Raw genomic sequence first — 25,996 nt, forward strand, 5'->3', positions numbered from 1 at the left:
CCTAGCTTTCACAGTGCTGGAAGGTACTGTGAAGGATACCAGGGAGGAAAAAACACCAGCTGTGAACCCTAGTTTCAGAGTTACAGTAGGTATTTTCAGGCTCGGTTCATGTCTAAAATGTTGTACAGAATTCATTATATTTTCATTATTTCTTACATTACATAGCATCAGCACAGGATGTATAAAAAGTTTTACTTGAATATTAAAACATCAGACTGGAAATTTATCGCAGTGTCTTTAAATATTAAAGGGTAGAACTCGGCATCATCTAGGGTATTAAACTTTATTCACTGAGCGGGATGGCTTTTCCTTTCTAGGTTGCTATTCAAAAAAGTAAGTTGTCTGATAGTCAGGAAAAAGCCACGAATTTGAAAAAGGACTTGGCCGAGATGCAGGAGTGGATGGCTCAGGCTGAAGAGGAGTACCTGGAGAGGGACTTTGAGTACAAATCTCCGGAGGAACTGGAGAGTGCCGTGGAGGAAATGAAGGTGAGAGACCCTCCACTGGGCCCCTTGCCTCTTTATGCTAATCAGTCTGTCAGCCCCTCCTCTTTATGCTAACCAGTCTACCAGTCCCTCCTCTTTATGCTAATAACTCTGCCAGCCCTGCCTCTTTATGCTAATCAGTCTGTCAGTCCATCACCTATAACACTGCACAGAGCCATATAGACTAGTCTTGCTGTCACAGTAGGACTTGAATTTTAAAAGAATGAGATGAGTGGAAGAGCAGCTGTGGTGATTTTGGTTGAGAAAGGAGGTTGATGCCAGTCCGCTGGTGCGAGTCCACCTCAGAGTTGATGCCATGAGGTCCCTGCGGACAGTCATGTAGGTTATATAGCCTTGGGGAGCTACAGAGGACTGCAGGGTCTCCAAGAAGGGCTGTGCAGAGAAACTGTGCTTTTTTTCCCCTTTTTGTCGTAGTAAACACATTCAATATAAATTAACCATTTTAACATTTTCTCAGTGTATATTTTGTGGTGTTAATTATCGTCACAGTGGCTGTTTCCAGGAAGAGAAATTTTTGGTAAGGAGCAAAGGAGACTTCACGTTAGTTGGAGGTCATCCTGGATCGACTGGGTTTAATTCCAGTCAGTACTGGGGGCACACAGGCACCCTAGAATGTCCTAGAGGCAGGAAGCAGGCCTGCGGTCAGTACTGGGGGCACATGAGAACCCCAAAACATCCTTAGAGTAGGAGGCAGGGATATACAAAGAAGATAAGGTGAAGATAAGTTGGAGTCACAGGCTAGGGTTCTAGAAACTTCTATTCCTGTGTCAGTAGCTGCTCTTATATAATAAAATAACTGGGCCTCAGTCCCACATGGCCTCCACTATTCTTCAAACATGAGGACATGAGTCTCTCTTTTCCTAAAATATCAAGTGACATGGTATATGGTTACTGCACAGTTAACTCGCCCAATAGTATATCCAAGGCAAAATTTTCTGTGCAGATAATTTTTAAAAAGAGATTTTATGTGATGCTCATGCATACCATCTCTAAGTCAGCACACATGAAAAGAGGCTTACTTAGGCCGTGGAAAGCACTGAAATATTTTTTTTGTTGTTTGTAGCTCTTTTTGAATTTTTTTTTTTTTTTTTTGTATTTTAGGTATAGACAACATTTTAAAGGTAGCCTACTGTATAAAGCACGACTACCCCATTTATCTCTCGCACTGTTGGAATTGTAGTTTGGTGCTATTTTTTTTAAAAGTTATTACAGTTGAGAGCTGAGAAAGATGAGATTAAAATCTTTGATTGGGCGGCACTCTATTTATTTTTATTCTTCCAAACAGCCATTAGGAATTTAAAAGCGACTACACTTAATTACTTTCCCCTCACCCCGGGGAGCTGGAATCCATTAAGGAGTAAAGAAAGCTAAGAGGGAAAGTGGAAGGCTGTTGCAGGTGGATTTTCTTGCATATGAGATTAAGCACCTTGAGTGCAGAGAGGAAGCTGGGAGGCAGCTATTTCTAGACCAGGTTGTCCAGTGGAACTTCATCTTTGATGTGCTGCTGGTCATTATGGGAAGGATGGATGTATGTACCTATGTTCTGGGAGGATAAAATGCTTTTTATTTTACAAGGATTTGTGGGACATTTTAACGAATGCCTCTGCCAGGGTATCCTGCCATTTTTGAGGGTGTTTATTTACTTCAGATTCATGTGTTCAGACCTCCAGTGGTCAGTTAAAATGGGCTCATTTAGATCCTTACCCTGCACCCAGAATTGGAAAGTATTTCTTGTCAGTAAACGCTATTTAAGATAGCTTGGCTGTAAACTCTGGTATTACCAAAGGAAAATGTTTTGGGCACTGGGCATGCACACTGGAAACTAGAAAAGTGAGATTTTATTTTTAGCATTCTTCCTTCAGAAAAAAATCAGGCTCTATCATTCTCTAAATAATGTTCTACTCAGGCACCTGGGTGTTTTAATTTTGCATTAGTTATTTTTATTTGAGAGAGAGAGAGAGAGAGAGAGAGAGAGAGAGAGAGAGAGAGAGAGAGAGAGAGAGAGAGAGAGAAAGAGAAACCATGTTTCAAGTTGCTCCTTTCTTGGGACAGAGGGCGAAAGAGGAGGTGCTGCAGAAGGAGGTGAGGGTGAAGATTCTGAAGGACAGCATCAAGCTGCTGGCCACCAAGGTGCCCTCTGGTGGCCACGAGTTGACATCGGAGTTCAATATGGTGCTGGAGAGCTACCAACTTCTCTGTAATAGAATTCGAGGGAAGTGCCACACATTAGAGGTATGAGATATCCCCCACCCCACCCCCCAGGATACAGTCCTGAGATCCAGGCTCTGGCATGTAATGAGTATTTCCAGTATTTTGTCAAACATTGGGTTATCAAAGTAATTTTTATGGACTGGGTATATAAAAACAAGAAAGATTCTTCTTCTTCTCCTCCTCCTCCTCCTCCTCCTCCTCCTCCTCCTCCTCCTTTTAAAGGAGACCAAGATCTGTCTCCATTTCTTTCTTAGAAAGTTTGTTTGCAGTAATTTATTCCCTTCTTCAGGCTTTGATATTTTTCTGTGTCCACCAGTGTTCTCAGGTTATGAAGGGGCCACAGAGTCCGTTTTAATCCTCAAATTCCTGACCATTTTCTAAGAATCTAGCCTGGTTTCCTTTACCTGGTTAACTACACAGATAGGAATTCTAATTTTTATTTTGAGTAGCATCTAAAGTTTACTGGTGGGAAAAAAGAACTTAAATATGTTGATTTTTCATTGCATTTTAGGTAAATATCTCCCCCATTAGATGGAAGATATAGATTATTCTATAGGATGAATTTAATGAAGTGGTCTCTCATGTTCATGGCTTTTAAAAAAATACCTCATTGAAAGATTTAAGAAACTTTTCAAGTTACTAGATTTCAATGAAACACAGCCTGAAATTAGTGATTATTATTGTGGTGAATTCTGCAGGCATGATAATGGCAGTGGGAGAATTTAAACTAAGTTTACTCATTGCTTAGCTGTTACCTGTCACCTGGCTTATTGACTGATTGTTTTTGAGGCAGGGTCTTCCCAGGTATCCCTGGCAGGCCTGGAATTCACTGTGTTGATCAGGCTGACCTTATCTGGCAGTGATTATTCTGACTTCTGCGGCCCTGGGGCTGGGATTACAGCTGTGCAGTCCCCTGCCCAGTTCTTATCTTTTATGTTGAGAAAAATATGTAAATTGAGACCAAATAGTAAGAAAGGTGCTTGATTAGGGATGAGCCTGTATCCTGGGAGTGATTTGCTGTTACCTGTCTCTTCCTGTAAGACCTGAGCTTATTTCTGTCTGCTTTTTGCTAGAGGAATTGGGGGTGGGCAACTAGAAACCTCCTTCCTTTGCTCTGAACCCAAAGTCAGCAGATGATGGCAGAGGCCTCATGTCTGAATTGTGCATCTTTTTGTTTGGTTAAGAGTGGTATTTCTAAAGGGTGGAAAAACATAAATACACCTACCCACCCACCCCAAAGATGAATCTGTGATAGACCCTGGATGTCAGCCCCTAAAGTCCAAAATACCTTCTCCCTGCCTCTGTAGATATATCTGCTGATCTCCATTCTGCCAAACAGAGGTGATATGGAGTATGGATGGGACTGTGTCAGTAAATCTAAAGAGGACAGATTAGAATTCTGTGCTGAATGGGCGGTCAAGTAGCCAGGGCAGTGCTGGAGAGCTCACCCTGGTTGTGAAGACAGGGAGAGATGGTAGGCTGACCCACCTTGCAACTACCCAGGCCCAGAACCAGGGTTATGTGTTGGCCCACTCTAACATCTACCTCACCTGTGATCTGCTGGAGCACGGGGATGGAGATGAGGTGTTGGTCCTGTAGACCCAGGGCTGCAGGATCTCCACAAAGCAGGACAGCAGTGGGGTGTCCAGGAAGAGTCCCAGTGAGGGCCCAGAGACGGTGGTGTAGTAGAGACCAGGGTCCTCAAACCAGACCCATGATTCTTTGTGATGAATGCCTGCATGTAAAAAACGTATGGATAGAGGGGTTTACTGTGTAACTCACTGTGTCATACTGCAGCTTCCATGACGAGATTCTCCCCTTCTTCCTTTTTTTTTTCTCTCTTAAATTTGATTTTGTTTTATTTTGGGGGGGTGATGGATGGGATCTAGAGGCATGATGTAAAAGACACAAAGAATAAATAAAAAGAAAGTTAAACAAAGAATTCTGTGCCGAGTTCTCATCTTCAGTCAGATAAGTTCCTCTCATGTGGAGCCAGGCGACAGGAGGTTCTAAATGCCTGCTCTCCCAGCCTCCTCTCCTATCTCAGATTAGTGAGGGCACAGAACCTCCTGCCTCCTGTTTTGGTAAAATGGGGTCATCTTCTTACACTGGTGTATCCTTATTAACTTGGAAAGAAGTCCAAAAGGCTACAGAGATATCTGCTTCCATCATTTGTCTTGGAATTGGAATTGAGTATATCCCAGGAGATTCTATAAAAAATCTATAAAAAAAGGTATTCTATAAAAAAATACCATGAATGATTTTTAACCTTTTGTTTTTAATATTCATCTATCTATCTATCTATCTATCTATCTATCTATCTATCTATCTATCTATCTATCTATCTATCTATCATCTATCTGTCTGTCTATCATCATCATCATCATCATCATCATCATCATCATCATCATCATCTATTTATTTATTGGGTGGTACTACTAGATACTGGGTCTTTGCCTGTCAGGCAATCACTGTAACCAGTGAACTAGTCTCCAGCTCTTCTTGCCTTCTCTTTAAAATAAAAGAGTCTCCAGCTCTTTTTCTCCTCTTGTTAATTATACAGGTTTGTTTTTGACCTTTAACTAGGTCCTTGGAATTTATTTTAATGGAAACCGAGGCAAGCTCTTTTCCATTTCCCCCTTTCCCTCCATCTCAATTGCTCTAGTTTATTGACGAATTCAGTTTTGTTTCATTTATTTGATGTTCCAGCATCATTGCTTTCTGAACTCCTGCATTACTCACACTGACACGGAGTTCTTATTGATTGAAGGGATGACATATGCTATGGATTCTCGTTCAGTTTTAATTCTCCTTCTCATTCTTTAGGAGGTCTGGTCTTGTTGGGTTGAGCTGCTTCACTATTTGGATCTGGAAACCACTTGGCTGAACACTTTGGAGGAACGTGTGAGGAGCACAGAGGCCCTGCCCGAGAAGATGGATGCTGTTCATGAAGCTCTGGAGGTTGGCACCTGATGTCTGAGCCACAGTTATTATTACTGTGATGAGGACAGATGTGCTTGCTGTCTGTCTGTCTCCCTGCCTATGTACATCCATACATCTATCTATCTATCTATCTATCTATCTATCTATCTATCTATCTATCTATCTATCTTCTGTATCCATCATCCATCCATCCATCATCCTATCATCTATCTATCTATCTATCTATCTATCTATCTATCTATCTATCTATCTATACCATAGGATGTGTGTGGAGGTCAGAGAACAACTTGCGAGAGTTTTTGTTTTCCTTCCACTGCATAGATCCCAGGGATTAAATTCAGGCTGTTAGGCTTGGTGTCAACATCTTTTTTTTACCCACTGAGCCATCTCATTTGTCCCTGGGGACTCTTTATAATCAGCTTTGTAAGGCAGGGGCTAACTCTCTTTTGTTTCTTTGCGGTTATGAATAAGGCATGAACCATGGTTAAGGTGGCTTCTAGTTCATTGTGTTCAGATATTAAAGGTGAAAGCAGGCTGATAGATGCATTTTTTTTTTTTTTTTGAGCCACCATGTGGATGCTGGAAACTGAACTCAGGATCTTTGGAAGAGCAGCCTTAACCTCTGAGCCATCTCTCCAGCCTGATGACATGTGCAATTTTGAAGGCAGGGCTAGATGGGAGCTAGCTAGCAGGGCCGGGCTTCAGATCCCTGGGGCCAAGAAATGTCCCACAGGTTTCCTTATTCTGCAGTTTCCAGCCCATGAATGCACATGATACTGTGGTAACTGCTTCTGAAATGAATTACAGTGTAGCCAGGAAGGTTTGCTTAGGAAGAAGAGGAAGAGCGTGAATATACTTTGTGCAGAAGCGGCAGGGCAATGTGGAGATTGAATGAACAATTGAATGGGAAGGCAGAGACATTCCAGGGGACCTACCTTCCTGAAGATGGATGCGCTGCAGGAGGAGAATTATCGAAGATGGAGAGGGTGGAAGCCAATGGACACCCATTAAACAAAGAAGCTTTCCATGTGGGAGAGTAAATATCCAGTCTAGAGATCCAGAGAATGGAGAAAAGTAAAAGGAAGCTCCATGATAAACACTTTTAAACATTTTGTGTGTGTGTGTGGTTTTTTATTTATTTATTTATTTATTTATTTATTTATTTATTTATTTATTTATTTATTTATTTATTTATTTTTATAAACTATACTCAATCAAAGGGCTCATAGTCCTAACAGCTTTGGAAAGAGTTTGGAACCTTAGTTCGTTCGTTCTTCCTTCCTTTCTTTCTTTCTTTCTTTCTCTCTCTCTCTCTCTCTCTCTCTCTCTCTCTCTCTCTCTCTCTCTCCCTCTCCCTCCCTCCCTCCCTCCCTCCCTCCCTCCCTTCCTTTCTCCCTCCCTCCCTTCCTCCCTCCCTCCCTCCCTCCCTCCCTCCCTCCCTCCCTCTCTCTCTTTCTTTTTTAATTGATTGTTATATGCAGACAAATCAAACTTCCTGTTTCTATTTTCCCATCTGCAGAATAGGAGTAATATTCAGCCCATAAGGCTAACTGGATTTATTTCTATAAAACTGTGTACATAGAAATACTTAGTGTATTTCTGTATCATGTGGTAGGAAAATGAATCTCCACTTTCACTAATGTAGTTAACACTTGGAATAATTTTATTTGTATAGTATAGTTATGTATCACACACTGGGAATCTCTCATAAAATTAATAATTATTGGAATTATTTTATGGGATTACATTATCACTTATATTCCTCAAGATTTTGCTTTTAGTTTTATGATTTTGTTAATGCTATGGTAGCTAACTATGTGAATTAGTTATTTCCTGAATTTTTGCTGTTATTTCTTGGGTAGATTTCTAGAAAGTAGAATTGCTACTTGTCTTACTATGGCATTTTGCAGATCTTGGCACATTTAGACTTAGTAAATGTATTGTCTTTTTTTTTTTTCTTCCCTCGCTGCAGTCTCTAGAATCTGTTTTGCGCCACCCAGCAGATAATCGCACCCAGATTCGGGAACTTGGGCAGACTCTGATTGATGGTGGGATCCTGGATGATATAATCAGTGAGAAGCTGGAGGCTTTTAACAGCCGCTATGAAGAGCTGAGTCGCTTGGTGAGAACCAGACATGCGCAGTGTGGTTAGGTAGTTAGTGCGCAAGCTGACCCGCTTGGAGTTTCCCTGCTGGTTACCCCTTGGTAATTTCTAAATTGGTCCCCATTAGTTAAGGCTTTGGTGTGGTGGGCGTTAAAGGAGGCAGCGAATATTAATGGGAACCCGAGGGCTTTGAGGTACATATGGAAGAATGGACTTAATATTTGTAGGTCAGACGCAACTTGATGATTAGCAAACAAACACCCAAATTGCCAGGCCTGGCATGGTAGTGCATGACTTTAATCCTAGCACTCAAGAGACAGAGGCAAGCATATCTCTGAGCTTGAGGCCAACCTGGTCTGCATAGGGACACCTAGGCCAGCTGAGGCTACGTAGCAAGATATTGTCTCAACAAAACAAAACAAAACCCAATCTTGTCAGTGGATGTAGCCCAGTGGGAAAGTACTTGCCTGGCATGTATGTACAAGGTCCCAGAAATTCCCAATACCCACCCACCCCTGTATTTGTTATTATTTCTATTTGTGAACTATGTGATTTTCTGTAAGGATCATATACAGTTAGGTTAAGAGCATTGACTGCTCTTCCAGAGGTCCTCACATGGTGCGTCACAACCAACTATAATGAGATCTGATGCCCTCTTCTGGCATGCAGGCAAGCATGCAGATAGAACACTATACATAGTAAATAAATAAATCTAAAAAAAAAAAAAAAAAGAATAGTAACTCCTATATCTATATCCTAGGAACTACTAGGGCCACCAGAGTGTATTAACTATTATGAAAGCAATAGCACTTGGCTCATATCCAAGGTAGTATCTCAACATGCATGTTCATATCAATTTAAGAGAAAAGGCATTGTTCTTTTGTAAGAAGGTTGAGTAGATAATTAGATAGCTTTTACAGATTACTAAATAACAACTGTTAAGATTTAGACTATAAATAGCACTGAGCTTAATCCAAAGATGTGAGGCAATTAGAATTTGTTCTCAATTTTAGAAAAAAATTTAGGTATTTATTCTCTTGATAGACATCCTTACTACATCTCATTATTATCATTATTATTTTTTTTGCAAGGCATTGGTGAGTCTTAAAATTGTCTTACATCTCTAATAAATAAAGGATTTTAAAATAAATTACAAATTTTACTTAATTTAATACATTTTATGTATGTGAATGTCTGCATATACATATGTGCACTGTATGTGTGTCTGGTGTTCATGGAGTCCAGAAGTGTCAGATCCACTACAGTTGGAGTTACAGATAGCTGTGAGCCACCAAGTCTGAGGAGGGACCAAAACCCTGGTTCTCTACAAGGGCAATAAGTACTCTTAACCATTGAGCTGGTCCCCTAAAATGACATTTTTATTCTTTGTTTTATATGTCCCACAGGAGATCTTTCCATATTTGTGTTTTGTCATATGCATTAACAGAAAGGAGTAAAAATGAGAGATTCAGCTGCTTTGTCCACGAGGCCCTGGAAGAACATTCACACTCTTATTATTGATAGTAATTATTTATTTATAAGGAAAGCTCCAGTCTTGAACCAGTACTTTATTATAATCCTCATGGCCAGAAAGCACATTCAGCTATTTATATTTGTGCTGAGCAGTTACAAAGGAAATGTCTGTTCTCTGCAGGCGGAGAGCAAACAGATTTCTCTGGAGAAGCAGCTCCAGGTCCTCCGTGAAACTGACCACATGCTTCAGGTGCTGAAGGAGAGCCTGGGGGAGCTGGACAAACAGCTCACCACATACCTGACGGACAGGATCGATGCCTTCCAACTGCCACAGGAAGCTCAGGTATTGCCTCGAAGTCTGGAGCCTCTGTGTTCTGAGAAAGAGCCCTTGTTAGCCAGCTCCTCAGCTACTGGAGCCAGGAGAATGATGGACATTCTTGATGGAACAACCTCTGCGTTTGAACTGTTCTTGTTCCCTGTGTGGGAATTTCACACATCTTCTCTTTAACATTTTATTGTTGTATGTGGATGAGTGTTCTGCCTATGTGTACATAGGTACACTGTCTTCATGCCTAGTGCCTGCGGATTCTAGAAGAGGGCATTGAATGCCCTGGCACTGGAGTTAGACTGTTGTAAACCACTGTGTAGGTGCAGGGAAATGAACCTATTGAATGAATCCTGTTGCAGAGCAGCTAGTGCTCGTAACAGCTGAGCTATCTCTCCAGCTCCTCTCCCCCATTTTCTACATTAGAAATGGCCTATTATTATTATTATTATCATCATCATTATTTAGCTATAGAGTTTAGACAGTATATTCTGTATAAACCAGATGTGAACATCAGAAATGACATGCAAAGACACACAGTAGTTTATAGTGCCAAAGTCTATGTTATTGTCATGTATCCCACAAGCTTATTACAGTGTATCAAATACAGGATTATGTATCCTATGACTATATCAAACTTCTGTATTAATATTTCTTTATGTACTTTGTTGTATAAAGACAGGATATCATTCTGTAGCTCATGCTTGCCTGGAAGTTACTGTGTATCTGAGATCAACTTTAAACTCACAGCCATCCTCCTGCTTCAGCCTCCAGAGTGCTAGGATTGCAAGCATGAAGCACTACCCTAGGCTTCTTTGTGTACTTTAAAAACACCACCTCCTTGGCCGGGCGGTGGTGGCGCACGCCTTTAATCCCAGCACTCGGGAGGCAGAGCCAGGCGGATCTCTGTGAGTTCGAGGCCAGCCTGGGCTACCAAGTGAGTCCCAGGAAAGGCGCAAAGCTACACAGAGAAACCCTGTCTCGAAAAACCAAAAAAAAAAAAAACAAAAAAAAAACACCACCTCCTTTCCCTTTGTTATCCTCCTGGTAGAAGATCCAAGCAGAGATCTCAGCCCATGAGCTCACGCTGGAGGAGCTGAGAAGGAATCTCCGCTCCCAGCCTCCGACCTCCCCTGAGGGCAGGACCACGAGAGGAGGAAGTCAGATGGACATGCTGCAGGTAATGACCAGGCTTTCCCTTTGCTTTTTATATATGGCGGGTATAGAAAAGTAAGACAGAAAGGCTTGATTCCTTGGGTACCCTTGCTCTGTACCATGATGCAAACAATGGGGGTATGAGGGGAGTATTAAGGGCTCACTGGGTGCCTTTGTTCTGTACCATGATGCAAATATGGAGTGTGAGTGGAGTATTAAGGGTTCATTGCATCCCATGGCAGCAGAAGCAGACTGTTATCTGGGCAACAAAATAGTGAGAAAATTCATAGACTTTCATTCCAGAGACACCATCTCTATCCAGATTTATTAATTTGAGATTGAGATATTAGGCATTGCTCATCCATGGCACTGAGCAGCTCCTTTATGTGATCAGAGCCTCCCTAGTTCCTCTGGGGTTTTCTGGGTTGGCCTATAATTTGAAAAGTTTTCCAGCATTCTGTGTTATACTAACACTGAGTGAGAGAGATCATGAGTGGCTTACTCCCATTTCCACAAACAGAGGAAACTTCGAGAGGTTTCCACAAAGTTCCAGCTTTTCCAGAAGCCTGCGAATTTCGAGCAGCGGATGCTTGATTGCAAGCGTGTGCTGGATGGAGTGAAAGCCGAGCTTCATGTCCTAGATGTGAAGGATGTGGACCCTGATGTCATCCAGACCCACCTGGACAAGTGCATGGTGAGCCGGAGGGCAGCCCACATGGCCGGAGCTGCTCTTACAGTTTAGTCCAGAGCATCTGTTCTGTCCTTGTTGAAAGATGGAGAACATGTTAAAAAATAAGAAAAATAGCTTTCCCAGGAAAATTAGAAGATAGAAGAGAAATAGGAGGTGGTGAAAACAAGGGTTATTATGGTCTGTGCAGATAAAGGCAGTAGATTAAGCACATAAATAACATGTATTAAAAAACAAACATGTAAATCACAGCATGAAGTGGGCAGAACCTCTGTAGGATGCACTGATAAGCTAAACCTTCCATAATAAGTTTGAAGTCACTAGACATACCCTATCTAATATGGGTATCAGGAATATTATAGAGTTAAAAAAATGCTCTTCTGGGAAAATGACACTTAAGTCAAAGTTTAAACTTAAGATGGGAAGAAAGGAATGTTAAGACCTTATTCTTTCATTCTTTGTAGTTATGAACAGAAAATTTTAAATGATGTTGGTGAGAGAATCTGAATTTAGCCTTATTGTATGCCTGGCAGTCTTCTGAGAGGAAGTCAGGAGGAGATATTGGTGCTTGTTGAGGCCATCATTTCCACTGTTTGTTTTTTGTGTGGGTAGAAGAGTATATGGATAGGACACGTTTGAATTACATGCATGTTGATATCACAGATACTGGCTTTGTGTCCTTGAGGTGTTTTGGGTTGGATGCTGATATATGGATAAGCTGCCCAGACAGAGTTTGGGGGGTCAAGGCGACAGGGATGAAGGCAGTTTGGAATTGACATGTTGTTGAACTCCTATTTCATAGAATCATGTCCACCCTGGTACTTTAAAGTTTTATGTATAGTTACAGGATGCAAATTACACTCATTGGTAGGTTTGCTTTCTCAGAGAAATAGTCAAGTAAGTGTTAGGAATTCCACATTCCTTCAGGCACAGATCACCATGGGTAGCTGTCTTCTAGTTAGGGTGTTAGAATTATAAAAGTATTCTTTGGGTGCAGAAAACTGAACCAAGGACCATGCATGTGCTTAGTAAGCCTGTGTGTTCCTGCTGAGAAGTCTGCCAGCCCTACAGTGTCGTTCTACACAGAGACATTCCAATTCACCTCCCGCTGTTTCCCTGGTTTTTGAAGGAAGCATGGTTATGACAAATGCCAGGATTTCTACTGACATTTAATATACACATCTTGTTTTATATTTCAACAAAACCAAACGCTGTTAATTTGCTGTCTCATCTGATATGGAAAGGTGTTACAGCCTTGACTTCACTTGGCTCAGCCTTCAAACCATATTTGAGAAAGATAATGCCCTTTGATGTCGGGGCTGAGGGATTAGCTACCCAGCCATAGAAGCTGTGCTCTGAAATGATGCCAGGTGGAGACTTTTTCTGTTAACAATGTAAAATGTTCCTCTATTTTGAAGAAACTATATAAAACGTTGAGTGAAGTCAAACTTGAAGTTGAGACTGTCATCAAAACCGGGAGGCACATTGTCCAGAAGCAGCAGACGGACAACCCGAAAGGCATGGATGAGCAGCTGACTTTCCTGAAAGTTCTCTACAATGACCTGGGTGCTCAGGTGGGACATTGCTCTCTTTCCCTTTTCCTATCTTCTACTTTTCCATCTCTCCCTCTCTTGATAGCTATTGTATTTTTATTCTTTACATGCATATTAATAATATAATTGTTGGTAGTTATATAGACATTTATTTTTAATATTTAATACAGAACAATATTTATATTTTCCATGGTTGATGACATTTTATAAGTTATTCTAAGGAAACTCAACCAAGTAATAGTTACTGCAAAAATCTTACTTGCTTTGGATTTCTAAAATGAATAGTTTACTGAGGTGTGTTAATGTCAGTATCTAGTAAATGTTGGGTGGTAGACAGTCCTTACTAGTCTACTGATCTAGTAATTGTTGAGTGGTAGATAGTCCTTACTAGTCTACTGATTTAGTAAATGTTAGGTGGTAGGTAGTCCTTACTTGTCTACAGATACAGCTCGGCTGGTAGCCAGTAGTCCCCAGATACCATCCCAGCTTCATCTCTTACACTGCTGGGTTATAGGAATGTGCAACCATGTCAGGTGTTTTGCATGGTATTGGGATGGATTTTGGGTTTCACGCATGCATCGCACGTTCTTTCAGTCACGGGGTCGTCTCTCCAGCCTCTAGCTCAGTTGGGAAGCTGCACTGAGGGAAATGAGAACGGTTGTGAGGAGACCAGCGGGGACCTTCCTGTGCTCTTAGTGAGAAGTGATGGTGCCTGGAGTGGGTTTGGGGTCGGAGATTAGAATGGGTTGACTTCAGACCCCTGTAGGAAGTGACGTCAATGTATCTGTGATAGAATAGCCTGTTGTTAGAGGGGAGGGGGAGATAAGGCATGGCCTTTATGTTTTAGGTTTGCTTCTGTGGATGACTGTGGTGCCATCACGGAGCATTGGGGTGATAGAAAGGTTGAGAGGCGTGCAGAAATCATATGCTTATGTTTGATATTTTGACATTCTAGCTCCTTTTTTGGCGGGGGGGTTGATATTTGAGACAGGGTTTCTCTGTGTAGTTTTAGTGCCTGTCCTGGATCTCACTCTGTAGACCATGCTGGCCTTGAACTCACAGAGATCTACCTGGCTCTGCCTCCCAAGTGCTAGGATTAAAGATGTGCACCACCACCACCTGGCTATTCTAACTCCTTTTGAGAGAGATGTCAAGTGCTTAGGCACCAAGGCAGTGGTTCTCAACCTGTGGGTTGTGACCCCTTGGGGAGGGTCAAATGTCCCTTTCACGGGGTCAAAAACACAGATGTTTAAATTATGATTCATAATGTAGCAAAATTGCAGTTATGAAGTAGTAATGGAATAATTTTATGGTTTGGGGTCACCACAACATGAGGAACGGTATTAAAGGGTCATAGCATTATGAAAGTTGAGAACCGCTGTATTAAGATCTGGAGAGGACATCTGGGCTGAACAGGTGGATTTTCAGAGTCATCTCCATATAGGTGGTAAAGTTTTCGGGACTAATGAGATTATTTAGGTGAGGGGGAAAATGAGGTCATCAACTAAGTATTAGGAATTAACAAAAGGAACTTTAAAAGAAGTAACAAGATAACAAGATGTGATAGGCGTACCATAGGGATGAAATCTGGGAAGCCCAGGGAGGTAGTATTTCAAAAATGAGTTCAATCATTGTTTTTGTGATGACTGTGATCACATTAAAAAAATGCCCATTGGATCCATCTGCTGCCATTGAAGTTGTTACTGAATTTAGCAAAGGATGTGTGAGAAATCAGGAAATAGTACCACACTGTGGGAGAACAGCTTTGGTCATGTGATAAAAGTAGAGAATCGGTCTGTGTGTTCTTTAAGTTGACCTATGAATTCTTTTCTTCCTGATACACAGATCTTTGTTAGCATTAAGTTTGATGATGATTGTATAGCTGTTTGGGCATGTCAAAGTCAGAGAATCATCATGTAATTCAAGTGTTTATCATTTATATCTGCATTCAGGTGCTATTAATTTAGTGTTACATGTTTTAATTGAATCCCATGGGAAAATATTTCAGTTAAAAAATTAGTAATAACTGTTTGGGCATAAAAAATGAAACTGTACCAAAGAAGTGAGAGAAATGAAGTGTGATCCCATGTTACCTTTGAATTAAATTTGGTTTCTCTGTCATTGTATATCATCTAAGAAAAGTTCATCTCAAATGTGACATACCATCCCCCACCTCTTATTATCTGTATACTTGTGCTTATCAAAGTCAGATGTCAGTTGATTTATGTGTTAGGTAGCCATGCCCCCTAAGGAAGTTGAATTCTCTCTGCTTTCTGTTTTGAGCCATGGCTCTGATTTAATACCATCATGTCATTTAAGGTGTTAAATCGGTTAAATTAATGTCTCCTTATTTGGCCTTGGCCTCCTTAAATTCTACCTTCCTTTATGTGCAAAGTGGTAAGAGTATTGCTTATCTCAGAAGCTGTTGTGGTGTTTTATTTCATGACACATGTAAGATTCATTAGCACAGCCTGGAATCTGCGTGAAGAGGCTAATGAGGGGCTAGGGTGTAGACTGCTTGCCTCGCAAGCTCAAAGGCCTGGCCTCAATCTCCAGTACCACATGAATGGGGCATGGTGACTATGCCTATGATCCTAGCACTCAGGAGATGGAGGCAGAAAGATCAGAAGTTCAAAGTCATCCTCAGGTACATAGTGAGTTGGAGGTCAACCTGGGGTACTGAGTGCCCATTAGAAAAAAAAAAAAAAGAGGATGAGTGTTAGTTGATGTATTTTGCTTTAGAAGAAGATTCTAAAGAACAATAAGATTCATGGTGTATAGTCATCTACTGCTTTTTTAAAAGTCTCATGGTTAGCAATAAAACATGTAATTAGGAAAATAGTACTTTTTCTCCCTTACATGGCTGCCTCCCACTGTATATATGTTTTCAAATGGAGAGAATGCTAAGCCATCTTCTCATTGAAATTGTAATATGCACTGATGATTGGTTTCTTAACTTTGCTGCAAGGCCTGAGCCAAGTCCCTGGTGTAAGCATTTCCCTCACATAGTTCTTAGAGCAGTCTTGGGGCCGGGTTCTGCCCCCCTCCAGCATAGAAGTCAGTGGTAGAGCCTGGTGTGCACAGCCCAGGATTTCCCAACACTCGCCCGCTACAGCATATGGAAATGTAAGACCCAGGTGGTGCTAAGGTGATGGAGAGGAAGGTCACGGATGTCTTGGGGCTGACTATGAGCCAGTTTGCATCCTTTCTAGATTTGTCCTCATTCATGGTCATACTTCTTTTACGTTGTCATTGGCTCCTTGTTCATTCTTGTCTTATCATGTCCTTGGCCCCCTTGTTCATCCTTGACTTACTCAATATGTCCTTGGTCCCCTTGTTCATCCTTGGTCCCTTTGTTAATTCTTGACTGACTCAATATGTCCTTGGTCTCCTTGTTCATCCTTGTCTCATCTTGTCCTTGGTCCCCTTTGTTCATCCTTGACTTACTCACCATGTCCTTCCCCCTCCCACCTTGTTCAGGTGACCGAAGGGAAGCAGGACCTGGAAAGAGCCTCTCAGCTGTCCCGGAAGATGAAGAAGGAGGCCACCATCCTCTCTGAATGGCTTTCTGCCACAGAGGCAGAGCTGGTGCAGAAGTCCACGTCAGAAGGTGTCATTGGTGACCTGGACACAGAAATCTCCTGGGCTAAAGTGAGTTTCACTTGGGATGGACTGTGGTGTCACACCTGTGGTGTTGGTTTGGGACAGTCTGGGTGAACGCTGTCTCCATTTCGTATTAACGGTAGCCTCTGCTGTTCTCCGTTACCTTCTCTCCTGTTGTTCTGTTTGGGGAAGAATATTTTAAATACAATTGGTTTGTTTTCAGAGAGGGTTTCTCTCTGTTGCCTGGGCTAGCCCTGTGCTCACTGTGTATCACAGGATGGCTCTAAATCTGCAGCAGCTCATCTTCCTCAGCTCCTCAACGGTGGCTTTATAGTCATGTGCAAGTATGCTCAGTAAAACCAACCATTTTAACAGTATGGTGTGTGTGTGTGTGTGTGTGTGTGTGTGTGTGTGTGTGTGTGTGTGTACACTCTGTGAGTGCCTGCGTGTATGTATGTATGTGTGTGTGTATTTGTATGTGTGTATGTATGGATGTGTGTGAGTGTGTATACTGTGTATGTGTTTGTGAGTATGTGTACTCTGTGTGTTTGTGTGTGTGTGTGTGTGTGTGTGTGTGTGTGTGCGTGTGTGTATGTAGGCCTGAAGTTGACATCAGATGTCCTTCTCAGTTGCTTTCTTTGGGACAAGTTCCTTTTTTAACATGAACTTTGCCGATTTGGCTAGACTGGCTTGCTACCGTGCCCCTGTCTCTACTTTCCCGGTGTTGAAATTACCGTCATGTGCTAGTGTTCCTGGCTTCTTACATGTGTGCCCAGGATCTGAACCCAGGTCCTCATTATTGTTCAGCAAGCACTTTACCAACTCAGCTACCCCTGCAGCCCAACAAAGACTTCACCTTCCTTCCGCAAGCGTTAAACTCAAGTGGATCATGGAGGCCGTTTACACATTGTGCTTAGGTGATATTTGAAAATGTTATATTAGAAGTTAACCACCTTAGCTGATCATCGTGGCACATACCTTCAGTTCCAGCACTCTGGAGGCAGAAGCAGGAAGATCTCTGTGAGTTCAAGGCCAGGCTGGTCTACCTGGTGAGTTCCAGGACAGTCAGGGCTATGTAGATAGACACTGTCTCAAAAAAAAAAAAAAAAAAAAAAAAAAAAAAAAAAAAGATTAAACACCTTGAAAATTCATGACACTTTCTCCCACTATTCAGTCTTTGCATTATATATAATAATTTTTATACTAATTAACTATATAACGCAAAATAAATAATGCAGGGATCATCATAATTACATAACTTAAAGACAAATCCACACGACAGTTTTCTTTAGCCCTCTAGCTATTTGGAATAAAGGGTTAACTTGTACCTTCTTGCTTCTGAGCTTCACACAGGATTGAATGGGTGGGGGGGCAGGGGGAGGTTCTGTTTTCCTCAGTTTGCTTCATATGAAAGAGGCAGGTGTGCCTGAGAGCCTGCAGAGGATAAACAATGGCTACAGAAACGTGTGTTACACAAAGTCTCTCTGAGTGTCCTCTGTACATGTTTCCTGTGACCTCCATGAGAAGGGACTCTGAGGTAGCTGATTAACACAGCTCTCACCTGCTTGAACACTCTGTGGAGGAGACACTTGGGAGAAAATCAGGCTGTCACACTGGAAAGAATACTCCAGTTTAGAAAACAGCTCCTGGAAAGGGCAACTGTGCCGTGGGTTCTGTGAGGGGTGGGGAGTGGAGAAAGGGGTGGGATTGGGTTGTGTGGGGGTGAGGAGTGGAGAAAGGGTTTGGGTTGTTTGGGGGGTGAGGAGTGGAGAGGGTGGGATTGGGTTGTGTGGGGGTGAGGAGTGGAGAGGGGGAAGGATTGGGTGGTATAGGGGTGAGGAGTGGAGAGGGGTGGGATTGGGTTGTGTGGGGGTGAGGAGTGGAGAGGGGGAAGGATTGGGTTGTGTGGGGGGTGAGGAGTGGTGAGAGGTGGGATTGGGTTGTGTGGGGGTGAGGAGTGGAGAGGGGGTGGGATTGGGTTGTTTGGGGGGTGAGGAGTGGAGAGAGGTGGGATTGGGTTGTGTGGGGGTGAGGAGTGGAGAGGGGGTGGGATTGGGTTGTTTGGGGGGTGAGGAGTGGAGAGAGGTGGGATTGGGTTGTGTGGGGGTGAGGAGTGGAGAGAGGGTGGGATTGGGTTGTGTGGGGGGTGAGGAGTGGAGAGGAGTGGGATTGGGTGGTATGGGGGTGAGGAGTGGAGAGGGATGTGTAAGGACAATGAAGAACACTGAAGGTCACCAATGCCTTCTGGATGACTGAAAAAGAAAAGGGCCAAACTTGGTTTGGTTAAATCCAAGAAGATATGATCTTCTTTGTTCAGTACACTTTGAAAACAATTCTTCCCTCTCTTCCACCATTGCATTCTCTCTCCTCCCCCCATTCCTCCCCTGCCATCCTTTCCTTTTAGACTGGGTGTCAATATGTAGCTCAGAGTGGCCTTGAACTCTTGATGCCTCAGCCTCCCGAATGTGAGGATTACAGGCAAATGTCATCAGGCCTGGGCCCATTTCTTTCTTTATTAAATCTATGATGTTCCCCATTTCACATGAATCACATACTTTCCTTGGCTTTGGGGATTACTAGAGTCGCAATTTGTGCTTTGGACCCAAACTAAAGTCAAACAAAAGCTATTGTGATCTTGACAAGTTTTCCCTTTTTAACCTCTGTTTTTCTGTTATATATTAGAGACGAGTAGAGTGTTTCAGTTGTTTTATTTTTTATTGCCTTGTTTCTCCACTCCTGGCTGTTTAATTTCCCTCCCCCCCCATTTTCATTATTATGTACAGTTCCACGAAGAATAGACCCGTAACCGAATCTCAGCATTCTGCCGTTGTTTCCTGAGTCTGTTTTAGCAGCCCAAAAGTTCTCAGGCTAAAGAAGACACCCATTTTAAAGTCTCTTGCGTGCTGTGAGTCTGTCCTTTAGGGACACTTGAAGAACCACTTGTGCATCAATTCCTACCATTTTTTGTTGTTGTTTGTTTGTTTTTGTTCTTTTTTTTTTTTTTTTTTTTTTTTGGTTTTTCGAGACAGGGTTTCTCTGTGTAGCTTTGCGCCTTTTCCTGGAGCTCACTTGGTAGCCCAGGCTGGCCTCGAACTCACAGAGATCCGCCTGGCTCTGCCTCCCGAGTGCTGGGATTAAAGGCGTGCGCCACCAACGCCCGGCTTGTTTTTGTTCTTTGAGAACACATTTGACAGTGGTGTGATAGCCCCATCTCTGATTTATTTTAATGAGAACTTTTCCAAAGCTTATAGGCCACCTGTAGCCCTTTTTGAAAAATAATTTTGCTCTAGTTTTGACCATTTTTAAAAATTCCCATATTAGTCTTTTATTTAGATTTCTTTGTTAGGCTTAGTAATGCTTAGCGTGCTGTGTAGTATTTAAAAAAATCCCTTTCTTTGCCATTAGAGTTGACTTTCTGCCCTTTAATTTTCTTAAATAAACACTTGAGTATTTTTTTAAAGAAAGGAATGATCAGATTCTCGTTGCTGTTGTCTTCAGTTTCACAAGGGCTGGCTCTGCTCTGAGGTTCCGTAGTTTCTTCACGATCCTTTGTATTCTCATCCTTTCAACCTTTAATGCTTTAATCCTTCTAGAGTTTAAGTTGCTGTGTATCAGGAGAAAGGCTCTGAACGTCTTCTCCGATAACTAACCGATGGTGCCGACATCGTTTATCGAGCTATGAGTTCGTTTCCTCCAGTCTAACGTGGAATTGTCAGACTTGGGCTGTGTTCTCTTGTACAGTTCTGACCCGCTTCCCTCCTCCAGTTCCAAAGCTGTAGTGCCCTCTCATTTCGGGGACTATTTTATCTCACGAAAGGGTCCTTGTCTTTATGACTCTGTGGTTGATGTGCTTTTATAGGAATGGTCACTAAATTGGTAGAAAAAATTTTGTGTTGATTTAGTTTCAATTTATAGATTTGTTAGATGAGACTTTATGTTTTGGCTTTTTGTGTGTGTGTGTATGTGTGTGTGTGTGTGTGTGTGTGTGTGTGTGTGTGTGCGCCCCCGCACGCCCACGCGTGCACGTGCGCACAGCTGGAGAGATGCCATACAAGTGTTCTGCCTGCCTTGTTAAATCTTTTCAAAATTAAACAAACATTTATTGTTGTTGTTATTGTTATTGTTATTATTATTATTATTATTATTATTATTATTGTGTATGTCTGTGTGTGTGCATTCACATGTGTATGTGAGTTGAATGTGTAAGTGAAGACTCACTTGTGTCATGGAACAGATGTAGAGGTCAGAAAGTAACTTCCAGAATTTGGTTTTCTCTTTCCACCTTCATGAGGTTTCCAGGGATTGAACTTGGGTTTCCAGACTTGCACAGCAAGTGCCTTTCCCTGCTGAGCCCCAGGTGTAGCCCAGGCTGGGCTCAACTTGAGATCTTCCTGCCTCTGTGCCTTCAGCATATCCTAGCAGCATGTACCACCATGAAAGGCTTAAATCCTTATTAGTATGTTACGTCTCAATTTTCCCCACCCCCTAAATTCTTTCTTTTCCATATAACGCTTGATTTTTTTCCTTTATAAACATTTCGCATATATACCTGTCTACCTATTATATACTATTTTGTTTTATTACCATGTGAACATGCACATCTTTTTTAACTAATTGCATATATGTACATATGTATATATAATGTATGGATGATGTTGACTTGTTTGTATTAATATTTGATCATCCTTTCTGGTCTTATAAGTTCCACTTTTTGTCAAATATCATTTTTAAAGACAGACTATATACAATGGCGAGCTCATCTCTTGTAAATTCCCATATAATCCTTTTGCAAATTTGAAGTAGTGAGGTTGGAATATACAAACCACACAGCACATTCTTGTCAGTGGAGTGGGAAGAACGTTGGTGTGAAACATAACCACCCGCCTTTTCAATGATGTGTTTTCAGATTTAAGGAATGCATTTATCTTTTAACATTTCTAGTTTCTTCACTTAAGTATTATGTGCAATATTTAAAATTAAAGTTTAAGTGGAATTTTTATTAGTGAACTTAGTGGGAATTTTACTCCATAGATTAAATATTCTTTTCAGTATTCTTTATTATAAAACCCACTAGGAATGTAAATATATTTTTATTTTTTTTTTAATTTATTTTATTTTACAATACCATTCAGTTCTACATATCAGCCACGGGTTCCCCTATTCTCCCCCCTCCCACACCCTCCCCTTACCCCCAGTCTACCCCCTGTAGCAGGAATCTCAAAAGTTCTTATTAATAAAATCAAACCTGAGGCGAGTTATTGGGGTCCATGCTGGTAGATCAGAGAGACAGAACAAGCCACAGCTATCTCACCTCGCCGGATCCTCAGCTGGTCTTGTCTCCTCAGACTGGAGGCCTCTGAGTCCTCATCCGGAATGGGTCTCAGCTGAATTACTGCTCAAAAGCCTGAATGCTTAACCAGACAAAATCTTCTAGTTTCTGGTCCTCACGCCTTATATATCTTTCTGCTTTCTACTACCACTCCCTGGGATTAAAGGCTGGCTTTCTGGGATTAAAGGCGTGTGTCACCATGCTTGGCTATTTCCAATGTGGCCTTGAACTCACAGAGATCCAGAGGGATTTCTATCTCTGGAATGCTAGGATTAAAGGTGTGAGTGCCACCATTTTCTAGCCTTTGTATCTAGTGGCTGTCTGTTCTCTGACTCCAGATAAATTTATTAGAGTACATAATATTTTGGGGAACACAATACCACCACAACCCCCCATTCCCACCTCCTCCAGGGCAAATCCTCCCCCGAGGACTGCAATCAACTTGGTAGACTCAGTCCAGGCAGGTCCAGTCCCTTCCTCCCAGACTGAGCCAAGTGTCCCTGCATAAGCTCCAGGTTTCAAACAGCCAACTCATGCAATGAGCACAGGACTTGGTCCCAGTGCCTAGTTGCCTCCCAAACTGATCAAGCCATTCCACTGTCTCACCTATTCAGAGGGCCTGATCCAGCTGGGGGCCCCTCAGCCTTTGGTTCATAGTTCATGTGTTTCCATTCATTTGGCTATTTTTTTTTCAATAATTGAGTAGAACTGAAATTTATTATAAGCCACAGTCGTCCTAGGGCTTATAATATATATATATATATATATATATATATATATATATATATATATATAGCCTCTATGGTTCTATGGGCTGTGGTCTGATTGTTCTTTATTTTATATCTAGAATCCACTTATGAGTGAGTACATACCATGACTGTCTTTCTGGGTTTGGGTTACCTCACTCAGGATGATTTTTTCTAGTTCCATCCAGTAAATATATTATTTAAACTTAATTACTTATCTGTAGTTATTTCTTGGTTCTTTCAGCCAGTTCTAGCCAGTCAGGACATAATCACTGAAGGAGTACAGCAAGTCTGAAGTACACACAGCATGTCTGAAGTTCTTTTCCACTCACTTTGCTGGAGGAGAGTGAGTGCAGGAAATACCACTGTGCATTTTAAAAGTGTCATGACCAGGACAATGTTTAAACCTTGATTCAGTTTTAGATTTGTGATTTGTATCCTTCCTTAAATGTGAGTTTTTAAACAATGTTCATTCATATAAGGACTTGAATTCCTTAAAATGATTGCTCTAAATGTTGATTTAAGAAAGTGTACCACTGGGCTGGAGAGAGGGCTCAGTGGTTAAGGGCTCTTGCTGCTCTTAGCAGAGAACCAGTATTTCATTCTCAGGATCCAACATCTGCCTGTAACTCCAGGTCCAGGAGATCTGATGCCTATGGCCTCAAGGGAACACACACACACACACACACACACACACACACACACACACACACACACACAGAGAGAGAGAGAGAGAGAGAAAGAGAGAGAGAGAGAGAGAGAGAAAGAGAGAGAGAGATGTAAATAAATATATAAAACTTAAATTATTTCTTGAAATAAGGAGCAACAGTTTTTAAAAGAAGCAATGCCAGGAGGTGCTTCAGGATGCTGCTTTCAGGAGATTTTGCATTTTTCACCACATTGCATTTCTATACATGTGCATTTCTATACATGTGCACTTTCCTGGTAAAATTTCATTCACGTGTGAGTTCCATCCTGGAGTGTTCTCACTGTGTGGTGTGAAGCTGATGCCCAAAGATTGTGTTTTACTGGTTCTTCTCTGGCTTATAGATGGTATTTTACATCTGAATTTTGTACATTTTTTCATAATCTCTTATTAGCTGAGAGTTCTCAATATGTCAGTCAGTTGAGTTTTATAAACCTTTAAGGTATTGCAAGCTATCTAGGAAATCATAGATTCTTATGTTGCTGGAGCGCGCGCGGAGTTAGGTAAATTTTATAATATTCTGAAACTCAAGTGAGTTGTTTTTTTTCCCTAGAATATTCTGAAGGACCTGGAAAAGAGAAAGGCGGACTTAAACACTATTACTGAAAGTAGTGCTGCCCTTCAGCACCTGGTCTCGGGCAGCGAGTCAGTTCTAGAAGAGAATCTCTGTACGCTCAACGCTGGGTGGAGCCGAGTCCGCACCTGGACCGAGGATTGGTATAACACCTTGCTGGTATGTTGCCGGAACGCATCAGTGGTGATGTCTTCTCTTCCTAATTATGTTTAGTACATATGACCCTTACCAGAATTCCAGATCTGTTTCCTGTGTGTCCTGGTTTTGTTTTGCTTTGCTTGTGAATTAACTCTATTAGTATATATTTTATTTATTTTTCTATTGAAAAGGTATCAAATGGAAGAATTTACAATATTTCTATGAAAGAAAAATATTCATGCTAAACATAGGTGTTGTATTATTTAATACTTTAGTAAATATACTTTTATTTTAATTATATTATATAGTACTTAGTTATTATAATAATATACACTATGTATATGCACATGCATGCATATATTGTATATACATTATATAGAGTATTTACAATGTCTTAGTCATTCACTAGCTCAGAGCAAAGATTATATCAAATGATGATGCCTATAAAATTCTTGACTTTTACTTCAGTGTAGTTACTTAAAAACTCTATTTTTTTCTTTTTCTCATCTATGAAGTTGGCATTATTATAATTTCTACCTTGTATGATTTTATGATGATTAAATGACTTAAAAATATAGCGGTATTCTATATAAATATGTTAATTATTCCATTTAAATTTTTTTTATGATTATGATCATTATGACCACTACATTTTCATAGTGTTTGTTGGTCGTCTTTATACTAATGCTAAACATATGGCAGCCCCAATCTCTAAAGTGAGAGTTATCATTTACAAATTATTATTTTATTATGACATATCGATAGAACTTTATCTTATATGATTCTCTAGTAATGGGTAGAGATAGATAAAAGAATAAATCATCTGTTGAGCATTTTTTCAAATCAGTTAGGATATGTAGGGCAGAGAAGTTTATGTGCTTAGGTCTTCATTGACCAGAGTTTTATATTCCAGCCCATGACCTATTACTCATATAACTTTAGGTAAATTATATAATATGATAAATCACCACACATCAATGTAGAGAAAAGTGCATTGCTAAAACTGGCCATGGAGATACACACCTGTAATCCTAGCACTTTAGGGACCAAGATGGGAGTATCTAGCATTCAAGGAATGCTATGGAAAGGAATACATAGGAAAGCCATGTCTCAAAAAAACCAGCACGCCGTTCCCTTTCAAAAAGTCTGATCTGGTGGTCCAGGCTTGAAATACCAGATACTTGGGTGATTGAAGCAGGAGGATCACAAGTTGGAGGTCTGTATACAGAATAAATTCAAGGATAGTCTAGACAACTTAGTGAGACCTTGTCTCAAAATAAAAATTAGAAAGAAGGCTGGGGATATATTCAGTCATGTAGTGCATGAGGCCCTATGTTCAAACCCCAGAACTGTAAAATATTAACCCCTCTCTTTAAAAACCCCAACTAAGCCAACTAAGTAAAAGTATGTAGCAAACTCTATTGTTCTTTGTTGTTTATGATTATGGGACACACATTGTGCTCTTTGAAGGCCTTTTAAATCTCTCCTAAGATCATCATCCTAATATTTCATTTAATTGTGTCAACATTATTTTATTCCTTTGTAGAACCATCAGAATCAGCTGGAGATATTTGATGGGCATGTTGCTCACATCAGTACCTGGCTTTATCAAGCCGAAGCTCTACTGGATGAGATTGAAAAAAAACCAGCGAGTAAACAGGAGGAAATCGTGAAGGTAGTCAACCTCAAGAGTCACATGGGATGATGTGCTATAGTCTGTTCTCTTGTGCTGTGTGATGTTTTGTGGGGGGTTCTCATGCAGTTTACGTTTTAACATTTGGAGAAACTGAAGTCACCCATGGATTTTCTGTGACCAGTTCCTCCTCTGGTTCATGGTGCTGAAATGTCTTCCTAACAATCCCAGATGTTTATTTCAAATACCTTTAATTTGTAGTAAGCATCACACCCATATTCATTTTGACTTTTCCCTTGTAATAATTTA

The 25,996-nt window shown here is 41.1% G+C and overlaps 1 protein-coding gene across 9 annotated transcripts in view; it reads left to right on the forward strand.

The window, feature by feature from the left end:
* The window catches only part of Utrn (utrophin), a 507,746-nt gene that overhangs the window by 187,026 nt on the left and 294,724 nt on the right, over positions 1 to 25,996 (forward strand). For all 9 annotated transcript variants that reach the window (XR_013045087.1, XM_076552746.1, XM_076552748.1 and 6 more), the window contains 11 exons: positions 318 to 488; positions 2,559 to 2,738; positions 5,544 to 5,678; positions 7,633 to 7,782; positions 9,419 to 9,580; positions 10,614 to 10,742; positions 11,238 to 11,411; positions 12,824 to 12,979; positions 16,439 to 16,609; positions 23,896 to 24,075; positions 25,601 to 25,729. Coding sequence is in view for 8 of the 9 variants with exons in the window: in XM_076552746.1 (XP_076408861.1) it covers positions 318 to 488; positions 2,559 to 2,738; positions 5,544 to 5,678; positions 7,633 to 7,782; positions 9,419 to 9,580; positions 10,614 to 10,742; positions 11,238 to 11,411; positions 12,824 to 12,979; positions 16,439 to 16,609; positions 23,896 to 24,075; positions 25,601 to 25,729 (1,737 nt within the window). In the remaining variant the exon portion in view is untranslated. The remainder of the gene's footprint in view (positions 1 to 317; positions 489 to 2,558; positions 2,739 to 5,543; positions 5,679 to 7,632; positions 7,783 to 9,418; positions 9,581 to 10,613; positions 10,743 to 11,237; positions 11,412 to 12,823; positions 12,980 to 16,438; positions 16,610 to 23,895; positions 24,076 to 25,600; positions 25,730 to 25,996) is intronic.

This window comes from Peromyscus maniculatus, chromosome 16, assembly GCF_049852395.1.
Source record: "Peromyscus maniculatus bairdii isolate BWxNUB_F1_BW_parent chromosome 16, HU_Pman_BW_mat_3.1, whole genome shotgun sequence".
Classification (NCBI taxonomy): Eukaryota; Metazoa; Chordata; class Mammalia; order Rodentia; family Cricetidae; genus Peromyscus; species Peromyscus maniculatus.